A 13996-nucleotide genomic window follows, 5' to 3' on the forward strand; every position below is an offset into this window, starting at 1 on the left:
CAAATGGCGTGGCGTAGCACGGCATCCTCTCTTATGTGAGGGACTGAGGGATCACAAAATTAACCTTTTTGACAATTGATAACATCCCATTCTGTTGTAAACTATCTAAACTGTAAATTGTAGGATGTGTTTTGATCAATCAACTTGAACAAATTTGAATTGAACTTTGTGTGTTTTGATTTTATTTTTTGAATAAGACAGTTTCAGCAATATGTTTTATATCAACGTCTACGGTTTTCGTAATAAAGTAATAGAAATCAATACCAAAGTATTTTTAATTTTAATAAACCATGCAAACCGGTAACAGTACTAATGACATAATTTCTTTTAATTTCAGATAAAAAAACAGAAGATTTTTCAAATATTGCACTCAGTTGTGTTCGGCAAAAAACTATTATCCCATTTTTGTATGCACGCCATCCACCCTGATGTTGATCCTAATTTAAATGTGGTTACAATAACATTTATAAAGAAGAAAGAAGCTGACAAAGCCATCAATCTTATAAATGGTTTTGTCTATTTCGATTTTCATTCTCAAAGTGATTTACATTTATCAGCAGTTGATGTAACGGAACAATATAGAGACGCATATGTTGATAGTGATGATCAAATTGCAAGAGATAAAGAAGTAAGGAGGACGAGCCGGTCGCAACGTCCACGTGAATCTCAAGGCAGAAGTCGTAGTCCTCATTTAGCTGCTGAAATTACGAAAATAGATGTAAGTTTCTAGTCATGAGAGCAATAACTATTTCTTCATACAAAATGATGACAGGTTGCATGAAAATGAAGGGGAATGGAGTTTTTTTCGTAATGTCGCAAGTTACAACTTTATCTGAACAAACTAAAGGAATTTAATGGCCCCAAAATCAAAATTCTTTTGTTATATTAACTTATTTACTTTGTTATTGAGCAATAAAAATATTTTTTTATACTCACTATTTGTTAACACTTTGTACATTTGTTGTAATATAATTTTTAATAATAACACCCTATTGTCAATACTAAGTTTTAATTTTAAATGTTGCAGATGGAGATTGAATTAATCCAGAAAGAACGCATCCTTATTGTGGAACAAAGGAAGTTACTTTTGGAGAAGAAGAGACTCGAATTACTGAAGGTAAAAATATTACAATTACCATGAATTTGATATGTAAAGGATGTTGTTTTTTATTTATTTTTTTAACAGATTGACAAACAATATTATACAGGTGTTACAGTAGAGACACAACATTAGATTGTGTATAATCTTTGTCTTATTTAAACATTCCTCATGTAAAATTAACTTACATTAATGACATGAGCTGCAAAGCTTTTCATTCCCTATATAACAGTGGTAGCCAGCAACATCTGTTGCATGAATGGCTCACAAGGCAGGCATCAAGTGAAAGCAATTCTGCGATTTGTCTGATGTGTGGTGCCAGAGGCCTAATTATAGTCCCCTTTCCTTCATCTAATTTAGATGGGAAGTATATTTGACAGAGGAAGGACATAGGTAGGGGAAATATTCTTTTACTGTGTGTTCCCTCCTCTCTAGGCAAGGCATCTCAAATTGCGGATGTCTATGTACAGCGGTTGATTCGTATTTTCAGCGAATTCAGATGGCTCGTTTGCGACCTTATGATAAAAAAAAAAATTCAGAATTCTGTTACAGAAATTTTCAATTCCACAGGAGTTTGAGCCGACCTCTATAAATGATTTAGAGAGATATGTCGCTGCTATAGAAAGGCAGGATGATAATGAACCACAAAATGTTCCACATAAGCCTGTAAAGGTTAAATGTACACCGGTACCTGTCTTAGCGAGTAGAGCTATTGTGAAGCAAATGAAAGATGTTTTAGCAAAACGTGAAAACATCCGAGGTATTATTACACAGCCTTTATGTTTCACGCTAAAGAAGCGTATCATTGAAATAATGAAAGGCAAAAGTAACTTGGATACAGATGATATTATTAAAATGTACAGAGAAGTGTATCCGATAGAATCTGATGAAGTTCTATTGGACCGTCTTGAAGCACAGATTAATATAACTCAAGCCTTTAAAAATGAAATGCAAAAAGATTTCCAAGTTGTGAAAAGCGACATATCAGGTACTTGTCCATCTTTTTCAAATGTATACACAATTTAATATAATTAATTAACGTAATTTAAACATGTGTATTCTTAAAGAAAGGACAAGTTAATATGCTGGTGTTTTCATAAATTAATAATTTCAAACCATACTCACAATTGAAGAACTAATAGCGTAATGGTTAAGGGTACGGACATCAGACGATGCGGTCGTGAGTTCGAATCCCACCTTTCGGCTATTATAAACTTAGTTGGTATGGTTATAAGCACTTGATATATATTTTTTTATATTTTATATGACCATAACTCGATATTATTTTAGACTCAAATGTGAATATACTTCTAAGTGTTAAATATAATAAAAGCAGAGAAACCTTCAAAGTTAATTAAAATAACCAACATGATTGATATAAGATTGAAATATCCAATTTGTCAAGTTAACAGTTTTATGATAAAAATATTTTATTCTCGTATTTTGACTTTTTTTATATACAACTGCAATGGGTGTATAAAAAATAGATATTTTCCTTTATAAACCAACCACTACTAATCTCATTGTCTTTACATCCTTTTTAGAAACTAGTTCTCGACCGCGACTCCGTCTGCGCGGAATGAAAAAAATCATTAAGACTAGGGCCTAGTCACCCCTAACTTGGGGTAGGCTCCGAGCCCCTCGGTGGGGACGTATAGTGAGCTGATGATGATTAAGTAGCCTATGTGTTTTTCCGGACTATGATCTACATCTATACCAAATTTCATCAACATCTGTAGAGCCATTCTGAAGATACCTTCAAACAAACATCCATTCATCAATCTAAACATTCGCATTTATAATATTAGTAAGAAGGATGGTAAGTGGAAGAGAACAAAAATTTGGCCTCCACTCAATTTGTGTTATATTTTTAATGTTCTAGGTCCATCAAATACTGATAAAGGCGAAGTAAATAATAAAACAGAAGAAACCAAGACAAAAGAATCAGAGAATAAAGAAATTACGTCTACAGAGATCTTGGATAATGAACTGGATGATTGGTTAGAAGATGATAAAGTGAATCAACAAGACGGGAACAATGTTGATGAGAAAGACACTGTCCAAAGTGTTGAAGTAAATGATAAAGAACTTGACAAATAGACCTCTAAGTTATTTTATAAGCTTATTGATGATCTTGAAAAGAACTAAGTCTAATATGGTATGTCTGTACGATTTTTATCCTTTTTGTTTCTATGTAAAACTGTTGTTTTAAAATTTTTTTTAGTCAAACAAATCTGAACCGGTGTGAGATGTGCTGATATCACGGTTGGTTGTCAGAATATATATAAAACCTATTTAGACGTAGACAATGACATAAAAATAAATAAATTGACAGTTACACTACAAAGAGGATTTTGTGACATTTTTTTAACTTGATAGGGGGGCGTTAATGAACTGTCATAATTTAGTTTGACTTATCTTCATTGGTTCAGATAGCCTTGTCGGGCTATAACTTAGTATTCTATGTATATTTTGTTATAACTATAGCAAAAATCAGATGAATTTATTGTAAACATAATTATTAAATTTTTTTTTACTTTCACAGGTAAACCGGTGGGTTTTAAATTTGCAAAATTGCAAACATATTTCAATAATCATTAAGGGAAATAAATAATTTAAGTTCTAAGGTTTTTTTTATTACACAACACCAACATTAACGTGCAGTTACGATACGTTTCCACTGTCGAGACAGTGATACAATAACATATTAGTTTATCCAAAAAATTTTTTATAATGAACGAATGAACGTCTAACTGTCATCCGTGATTACCTCCGCGTGACACTAAAAAAAAATAATTAGTAGTCTATATGTTCTTCCAGACTATGTTCTATGTAAAAAAATCAATGATACGAATGAATGAAGTATATATAATTAACAGGTTATATAAATCCTAATACTCGTATATAAATGATTATACATTATTTTAAATAAGATCGAATATTCTAGATAGAATTATTAATATTATAGCGTATTACGCTGTAATCAATCAAAAAATCTTAAAAATACGGTTATATCTTTACAATGAAATTCCAATACTGAAAAACTTTTTCCAAACATATTGTCAACCTTCACTTTCATACTTCACTTAATTAATCGAATAGTTTTTGTTAAAATTGTAAAATAAAAGTATGTAATCTTATTTAATTGTGTGAGAAATACTTTCACAAATTTTGTAGAATCGACGAATTTTAACGAAAATTTTATCTACGGTTAGCAAAATGTTTTCATACATATTTTTCGGTATTGGAAAGTCATAGTTACGTAATATTTACCCAATTCAGAGATTTAATTTCTACGGATAAACAGTATTGAGTATGTAATTACAAGTTTCAGTAATAATAGTATGTTAATATATATCGACGCTGGAAAGCATAAACGCTGTAACCCTTGAAATCGCGAATATGTTTTTCACACGTTAATAATTTCAACCATTATCAAACAATAATGATTTTATTATAGTTTAGCACAAACTACACAACATTGCTAAATACCGCATGCTTGTAGGCGTATCAGCTCACGAGTTATCATTTTTTGGCTCTCCTGTAAAGTTCATACTTTCGGGGTTACAGCGTTTACGCTTTACAGCGTCGATTTATTTAAAAATATTAATACAACTTAATTTATATGGAATACAAGCTTATGCTAGAAATAATTTTTCAAATCGGCTCAGTTGTTTTAGAGCTGACTGAATGCAAACAAACAAATCTTTCCTCTATATTAGTATAGATACCTTTTGTATGTTAATTCGCGCGGAATTAAAAAAAAAGATGCCTAGGCACTATTTCAGATAGCCTTTCTTTTGCATTCAACAAACATTCTAAACAATGTTACCTTCATAAGGCTGTAATAAGACTTATTAAAAACAGTAAGTCAAAATATGCTTTCTAATTTCCATTGAAATCGACAATATTTATATTGTTGTTCCGCTCATGCTATTTAAAAAGTAAACAGATAACAAAATTTATTTCTACAAGTGTTATACATACGTAGATATGGCAGAAATAATAAAAATCTAATGCCTGATTTACATTATGCCAGTACAGTAGCACTCAAAATCAGTACTGGCATAACTAGCGCCAGTGAACTCATACCTGAGATAAATCGCTAAAATTTGTCTTACGATAGTTTACGTAGGAGCCGTTGAAATGCTGTATAATTAAATCTTATGTCAATAATCTTCTAAATCATCTTGGCCAATGTTTGACACATCGATAGTTTCTGCGCTCTGAACAACTTCCACTTTGTCATCATTGAAAATGCTATTTTTTAATTCGTTTATATCTTTTACAAGAGTTTCAGTTTCAGAGTTTTCAATATGCTCGTTAGTATCAATTTCCAAAACCTTCTCGTCTGTTGGTTTATCTTTAAGTTTTACTTCAATACATTCATCATCTTTATTGCAATCGACAATTTCAATATCTTTTTCTTCTATTATGTCTTTATTAATTTTTTGTTCATTTTTTATGTCAATCTCTTGAACGTCCTTGTTTTCTTTTATATCATCACCCGCGCCTTCATCATCTTCGCCGGCCATTTCATCACCAAATTCCTCATCCTCATCTCCACTTGTATGTTCATTGTTGCCTAGTTTTTTACCATTTTTTTTCTTAGGCCTTTTCGTCGGACCGGCAAGGTGAAGCGGTTTAAAAGACATAATCAGACCCTCACCTGTGTTGCAAGAAAATTAATATTACTATACGTCTTTTCAAATATCTTGTTGGCTCAAGGTCATGGCCACTTATACAATGTACCAAGCCGACAATATGTTTGACAATTACTGTGTCACTCAGAGATGGGTGTTAGTCAACTATGATTGTGAACCAAGTTAAATACAGTTGCCAAACTAATTGATATGAAATAAAGTGTTTAACACGTGAAATGCCACTGGGATTTTTAATTACTGAATTCAAAACAGCTAAATTGAATGCAGAAAGGTACACCGGTAGAGGTAGGTCTAGGAAGAGTTTGATGTATTGCGTAAAAGGTGATATAAACAAGAAGGGAGTGACGACTGAGAAGATAGAAGATAGATTGATATGGAGGTCAAAAACATGATGCGAGGACCCTATGTGTGTGACATAAGGACAGGGAAGTGATGAGAACAGACATATGTAACCGGAGAAAATATTAACATGAAATTCAGTCTAGATTTGTGATAAGTTGCAAGATAAAGTGAAGACATGTAAAATAAAAATAATGTTAAATAATTTTGTGGAATTTTACCAGAAATATTTAAAAATTTTAGTGTAAAGGGTTTGCATTGGAAAAAATATTTGTCTGTCATCTAGGGAATAAAATCTTACCTAAATCTATCTCCCTCTTTGTACACAAATAGTCGTAGCTGGGGTAGTCCTGGCAGACAACGACGCACAGTTTGCTGCGAGGTGACTTCCTGCAGCTGATGATGCCGTAGGGCTTCAGCAGGGGACCGATCTCCTTCACATTGAATCTGTCATTGGCAAACATACGCAACGGCAGATTGCATGTCACGTTCAGCAGGCGCTTGGTTACATCGAGTTTTATCACCTGAAAATTATGTAAAAATACTTAATAAGTATCCTACGCGTTCTTTCAGACTATGTTCTACATCTGTGCCAAATTTCATCAAGACACGTTGAGTCATTCCAGATATATCTTCAAACAAACATCCATCTTCCGCATTTATATGATTAGTAAGATTGATATATAAATGGAAAAAGTTTCTAGAAACGTCGAATTATATGATATTTCAAATACCTTCATAACTTCATCGGTAGTTTTTTCGATACGTTGACAGATTTTTTCATCTTCTCCGCCTTTATTATTCCTGCATCCTTTTATAAACTAGAATAAAAACAATAAAAAATGTAGTACGCCTGTTGCATTAGAAGCTAACGCATATTGTTCTTTTCTATTTAAAACTAGCTTTTACCCGCGACTCCGTCCGCGCGGAATAAAAAATAGAAAACGGGGTAAAAATTATCCTATGTCCGTTTCCTGGTTCTAAGCTACCTGCCCACCAATTTTCAGTCAAATTGATTCAGCCGTTCTTGAGTTATAAATAGTGTAACTAACACGACTTTCTTTTATATATATAATGTCGATCTGAATTACGCTCTATGCCTATTTCCTATTGAACGTCAAATTTTATACATGGCAATCATTATTTCAGTTTCATTTTATGAAAATTGTCAGGTTAAGTGAAGTAATCTTGTAAAAAAAGAATAGTTTGTTACAGTCGAACCTGGATAAGTGAGAATTTAAAGGACAATATTCTTCTCGCTTTTAGAGGTTCTCGTTTCTGAAGGTCGTTTGTTGGGACCGGAAAATGACTCGCTTATTCAGGTTTAGTAGGTTTAGGTAGTTATGCGAAAAAAAGTAGAATATTTTGGTATTTTAGTGTAAAATTTGAAGTTTGTCTACGGTTATAATGTCTATGGATTGGAAATAGATGAAAAAAGCTATTTCACTGTCGGTACTACGAAATATAAAGAAAGCTATTAAATTAAATCATTTTACTTTTTATACTTACCAAGTCCCGAAGCACATTTATTTCGTTTTCAAGTGCTTCTTTCAATTTTGGCTCCAACGTATAGATTTCTTTTTCATGTTCCTCCTTAGCAAGTGTCTTTAATTCTGAAAATTACTTTTATTGACCTTTACAATTTTAAATAAAATCTACTTTTACATTTTAATATACAGGAAAACCTGGATAAGCGAAATATATGTCTCGCTTTTAGAGGTTTCTCGCTGACCCGAGTTTCTCGCCTAAGGAGGTCGCCCATCGAGACCAGTCTTTTGCTTATAGAGATTTCTTACTTATCCAGGTTCGAATGAAAATCTCAACCAATATAATCTAAGTGTGGTTCAAACAACTTTTACTAAAAATGGCTTTCTGAGACCAAAATATCATTTTAAAATAGGAATGACGATTTGTTTTATACAGAGATTTTAATCTCCGAAGACCACGGTCGACCATTTTATATTATGAAGTCAAAAAAAAACTAGAACTTACTTTTATATGCTTGTTTATCTGAAAAGCAAAGAGAACAGTTTTTATTATACATTCATAATTAATTATATATAGACAGTAAAACGAACTATATGTACATTTATTTATAAAAAAAATTTAAACTGAAAGATTGAGATGTTCGAATCGTTTCCTCCATAGTGAGAAAGTCAGTTGGCTATGGTTTTCTGTAGGGGTACAGTCAGTCGAGCCTTTTTTTGTTTGCTAACTTACCAGCATTAGGATACTTGGGCAGGGGTCCAGGTGTTGGTGGTCTGTACGGAGGAGGTCTCGGTATTTCCACTGGGGGTTTCTTCTTCGGTGCCGGAGCAGCCTGCGGTTGTTCCGTCGCCGGGCGTTTCTCCGGCCCTGCTTGATTCATTAGTGGCCTCCGTATAGGTGCAGCTAGTGAGTTAATTAAAATATTTAATAATAATCTAGTTAAATACAAGAAATAATTTATAAATATTTTCTAATCTAAACGATTTTTGACCATTGATAAAATCGTTTCCATTCAATTTTGTCTTGCACAGTTTTCAAGAACAAAGTATTATACTATTTTTATATGTGCCCCTTATATGTTTTTTTTTAAAAAGTGCGCAATATCTCCATCACGAATACTGTCATGATCTGATCATACTACCCATCTTCCCTTCCTGTAAGAAAGGGAACTTTGTCTCCCTTAGAAAATGAAACTTCTCTCGCGAGAAAGGGAACTTTTCTTCCCGTTCAATAGAGAACTTTTCCCGCGGGAAAGGGAACTTTTCTATCAGTACAAAAGAGAAATTCTCCCGCCAGAAAGTGAACTTTATCACCTGTGAGAAGGGGAACTTTTCCTCTCGTAGAAAAGACATCTTCCCCTGGCGGGAAAGAGAACTTTACTTCCCGCGAGAAAGGGAACTTTTCCTGCCGTAGAAAAGAGAACTTTACCCGCGGGAATGGTATACGAATAAACCCCATCAAAAATTTGCAATGTGTCAAAAATTACAACATAAAACACAACCGTGGGTTTCCATTATCGTAATACCCGTATAAAATGTTTATGTTTTTGTAAAGGTATTACTAATGGAAACTCACGGAAGTAAAATGCAAAATTGAAACATCTCACCTCCTGATGGAAAATCGGTAATTTTATTGAACTTGGCCTTCGATTCGAGGACAAAATTCTTTCGGACATGAGGAGGGTACTTTTTATTGTACTCCTCTAAGATGTTTTCCATTGGCACACCCACCCTGGGACCCAACATCTTGTTGATGCGAGTCCTAACAATACTTTTCATAAACTGCACGAAACCTGGTTTCTTCGCTTGAATCATCAAGCCACTTTCTTCCAGCGCAGTCTTTACTATTTTGGAGGTAGCCTGCGCACGCCAAGTTTCATTTTTGCGCTCAATGGCAGATCTTTTGAGATCTCTAGCTTTTTTAATTTTTTTATATTCAGCCTTACTAAGATAAATCGCTGGCTGAAATCCCGGGAATATTGAATCTTGAATATCGTCGAATTTGGTATGAGGATTAAAATCATTACTACTATAATTCCCCCCTTTACTAGTGCTTGGCTTACTATCATTGTAGCCCCCCATATTATCGTTTTGCGGTTTAGTCCATTTGAAACGTGTATTTTCAGTTATATTTACCGGTGCTCGATCACTTGATCTATTATAATTACCATCTTGATCTTTCTCAAAGCGACGATTGTAATCGTCACCGATTTTTCCCGTATTACTAGCATTACAACGTCCGTCGGAACTGCGCCTGAAACCAGATCCTTCCGGTTCTGATTTATAATTCCTGTTATATGACTGGTTGTATGAATCCCCCGATTGTTTAGGATTGCTATCAGACTTTCTGTTATCAGATCTTCGGAATCTATCGGGACTCCAGTCACCGTGTCGTCTTTCAACGGAGCGACTTCGTGGTTCATAGGTTTCGCGGTCGCCCCGTGAAGTCGACGGTCTCTCACTGCGGTCACGATATTTCTGATCGTTCTTTTCTTCAAAATATCGTGATCCGTTATCTATTTTATGATAATCATTTCGCGGTTTATCGTTTCCGCAAGGTATGAAATCGGGTTGATCCGACGTTACGGTCATCGGTTGATTGTTGCCATAATTCGACTCTCCGTAACCCACATTGGTGTTCTGTGGACAAAGCATGTTCACGGTATATTAACACCCGTAACAAAATTTAAGCAGACATAGACTATATTCGATATTTACAATACAAAAATTATTAAAGGTCCAAAAACTTAGTTTAAAATGTATTGTAAAATCAAAATTAACACCACTTAGAACATCATTAGTTTTTTTTTTTTTTTTGCTTTAAAACAATGTTCTAAGATAGAATATAGTCATATTGTTCATACTTAAATTGTTGCGGAAAAGATGTGTAAAAATTACACAGTTCTTTAAAAATTTCAAGAGTTTTAAACTATAGTATAAGTCCTGCGTGTATTTTTTTTATATTATTAGGTGGCAAACGAGCAAGCGGTCACATGGATTCGCCAAAGTAGCGAAGCGAGCGCTGCCCATAGACATCCGCAATTGCAGATGCGTTGCCTACCTTTAATCGACGGAGAGGGAATGTACAGAAAGAGAATATTTCCTCTTCCTATGCATCTCCTCTTCTGTCAAATACACTTTCCCATCCCATAATTTCCTTATAAGATAACGGTAAGAAGGGAAAGAAGACTAAAATGCATGTAATATATGCTATACATATAGTATGTACATTTAGATATGACCCGAATCCTACCCATTATGACTTAACACATTCAGTGCCACCGTCTCGCCCTGCGAGTTCACATTAATACGTGAAAACCAGAATAGCACTGAGTGTATTAAATATCTATTTCCCTCCATAGTAGCTTTTCGTCTCAACCATGGTAAAATACGATAACAATAGTGAGCAAAATTGCGACCTACATTGTTTACTTCGCTTGAGGCTAAAAATCACAATCTTTATTACTACATGGGACTATTGACAAAATAAACAGTGCCAACACCTAAATCTGGGCACTCTGAACACTTCACCCCTAAAAGCCCCAAAGATGTACGATATAGAACGACTACCTGGCATAGTTTTTCCACACACAGCATAAAAAAATCTATCACATCAAACTATGGAATATTCTGCATTAACATGTTCAATGTCACTACAATTAATTCGTAAGAAAGTGAACTCGCCAAGCAAGTCGATGTCACTAAACATGTAAACGTTAGACTCGTGTCTTTATCACAGTCTTTGTTAAGCGAGAGTCCAAGGGATTGTTTCTTTTTCTCGCTTATAAAGGTTTTTATCTAACACAAGTTTCTCGCTCATGGAGATAGTCCGTCGGGACCGGACAATGATTCTCGCTTATAAAGTTTTCTAGGTTATTCAAGTTCGACTGAACTTCAATTACCCAGGACAAAGCTTTTAAATCAGTATGTCCACTCTACTATTGTACGTGAAAAAATCAATAGTTCATATACCACTGAAGCATTGAAATAAGTTTAAGTAACAGTAATGTTTATGACCGTAAATCAGAATGCCTTTTATTCAGATTAAAAAAAATATATATTCTATTTATTTAACTTACTTGTGTCATTGGCATTCTGGGAGAGCCGTATGGAGGCTGCGTCATCACGTTGGGACTCTGTGGCATTCCCGTAGGGTATGAAGGAGAACCCTATACAAGATAACTTGGTAAGAAAAACTAAAACCTAATGTACATTTGAAACTACTAGCAGCAAAGATTTATCAGAATACTAGTTTTTACCTGCGACTTCATCCACACAAAGGTAAAAAAAAACTTATAAAGTAGCCCATGTGTTGTTTCGGATAGTCTTTTACATCTATACAAAATTTCATCCAGATCCTTACATCTATCTTTTAACAAATAACCATCCATCCAAACTTTCGCATCTATATATATAAAAGAAGGTTGTGTTAGTACACTATTTATAACTCGAGATCGGTTGAACTGATTTAGCTGAAAATTGATGGGGAGATAGCTTAGAACTAGGAGACGGACATAGGAACTTTTTTATCTTGTTTGCATTTTTTTTTATTCCCCACGGACAGAGTCGCGGGTAAAAGGTAGTTTATAATATTATGTAGTTAGAAAAAAGTTTTCCAAATTCAACATTCAGTATTAAAAAAACTGTATATGTATTATAGAGATGTAATGTAAGTTTCTAAACTAACAAAATCTTACCTGATCATACATAAAGTATGGAGTACTGTATGGATTATTCTGCATGTATTGTGGTACAGCAGACATTGGTTGCATGGGAGGCTGACCATGTCCATCAGTACCTGCTTTGGAACTCCCTGGATTCTGATCCTGAAATAATTCTGTATTTTATTCTAAAATGATGGCAATCAATTCCATGTCATGGTATGAAAGGAGCGTCGGGGGTTCTGGGTTTGAATCCCGCTATGTACCAATGTGTTTTCGATTTACATATCGAGGGGTGAAAGGCTATTTGTTTTAAGCGACCTTTTTTTGCGATATTGACTTATATATATATTCAGAATCAGAAATAAAAAATGTTGCTTAAAACATCCTTTCACCCCTCAATATGTACATTTATCTGACATTATTACGTTGAAGGAAAACATAGTGATGCTGCACATATCTGAGAAGAATAACAAAGATATGCGTGGAGTCAACACGCACTGGGCCAGCATGGTTGACTATGGTCTAGTCACCCTTAACTTAGGGTAGGCTCAAAGCCATTCAGTGGGGATGCAGCTGATGATGTAAGTATAAGACTAAAAAAAATACATTTTAGAGATATGAAATAACAAATATCCTTCCCTCCATACTTTCATAAATAATATTAGTATCGAATATTTTACCTGACCAGCCATATAGTATGTGGCAGAATATGAATCAGGTGTTGTATAAGATTTCATTGGATGCTGATCACTGATATTACTGCGACTCACATTTCCACCACTGTAACCTTGATCTGAATTTGACTTCTGAGTATAAGGTGGCTGAAAGAAAATGTCACAATATATTTCTTTTACTAAAGGTAAAAAGGTAGCAAAGGATCAAATTGCTACCTGATATTGTTAAAATATTTCATTATTTTACATTTGCCATACATCTACATCAATGTTTGAAAGTTGCAATGTGTTGTGAACTTTTAAAGGACAGAAAAAGATATTTTCCTTTTCTAAACATCACCTTCCATGCCAAAAATACTTCCAAACCTTGTTGGAAATAGGTAGGGAAGAGGACTAATGTTTGGCCACTGGCATACAGAACTGTAAGACAAAACACAGAATTACTTCCACGTAGTGTCTGTTTTCTGTTTGGTTGTGGCATTGCACCAGACATCAAGTGGCCATTCATGCAACTGATAATGCTGCTGCCGGCTCTACCAAAATCAATTCTTATAATTGTGTTTTGTTTCCTTGACATTTTGTTAATGATAAGATGTATTATATGAGGCAGACTCGTTTTGGTGTGCCTTGGCCTTAAATAATTGTTGGTTGCAAATAAATCTTTTAACTGTTTTAATTCTAATGTATATATAAATTTAAAAAAATACCTTATTTTTGCGCAGATCTTCTACATGTAACTTCTGTCCCATAAAAACCAGTCCATGCAGCTCTTTTGTAACGGCAATAGCATCACTTTCATCACTTAGTCCAATGGTAACTTTACGGCTTTGAGGACTTTCATATACGAGATTATCCACAATCAAGTCTTTCAAGTTGCATCGGTCCCTTATAAGCGTCTTCACCTCACTGTAACGTATCTAAAAAAAGGCGTTAATTATCATACACTACACGAGTAAAACGATTCCAAATGAACTTTTTCATACCTTCGTTGGCAAATTATGGATTATTAATAGCATGTTTGATTTTCATAAGAGAATGGTCGCTCATTAATACAGAAAGGAATATACTG

At 34.1% G+C, this 13996-nt stretch overlaps 2 protein-coding genes across 2 annotated transcripts; one reads left to right on the forward strand and one right to left on the reverse strand.

The window, feature by feature from the left end:
* Positions 1-158: 158 nt before the first annotated feature.
* LOC106708048 lies at positions 159-3318 on the forward strand. The gene is made up of 5 exons (XM_014499520.2): positions 159-247; positions 338-718; positions 1028-1117; positions 1670-2087; positions 2982-3318. Exons 1-5 carry the CDS (start codon positions 212-214, stop codon positions 3197-3199), a joined length of 1143 nt encoding a protein of 380 aa, XP_014355006.2. The 5' UTR covers positions 159-211; the 3' UTR covers positions 3200-3318.
* Positions 3319-4648: 1330 nt separating this feature from the next.
* Positions 4649-13066, reverse strand: LOC106708042. The gene is made up of 10 exons (XM_045684720.1): positions 12934-13066; positions 12287-12415; positions 11669-11758; positions 9197-10229; positions 8323-8493; positions 8095-8112; positions 7612-7715; positions 6837-6923; positions 6404-6626; positions 4649-5768 (listed from the first exon to the last, which is right to left on the reverse strand). Exons 1-10 carry the CDS (start codon positions 12988-12990, stop codon positions 5269-5271), a joined length of 2412 nt encoding a protein of 803 aa, XP_045540676.1. The 5' UTR covers positions 12991-13066; the 3' UTR covers positions 4649-5268.
* Positions 13067-13996: the final 930 nt, after the last annotated feature.

Source organism: Papilio machaon, chromosome 27, assembly GCF_912999745.1.
Source record: "Papilio machaon chromosome 27, ilPapMach1.1, whole genome shotgun sequence".
In the NCBI taxonomy this organism is placed as follows: domain Eukaryota; kingdom Metazoa; phylum Arthropoda; class Insecta; order Lepidoptera; family Papilionidae; genus Papilio; species Papilio machaon.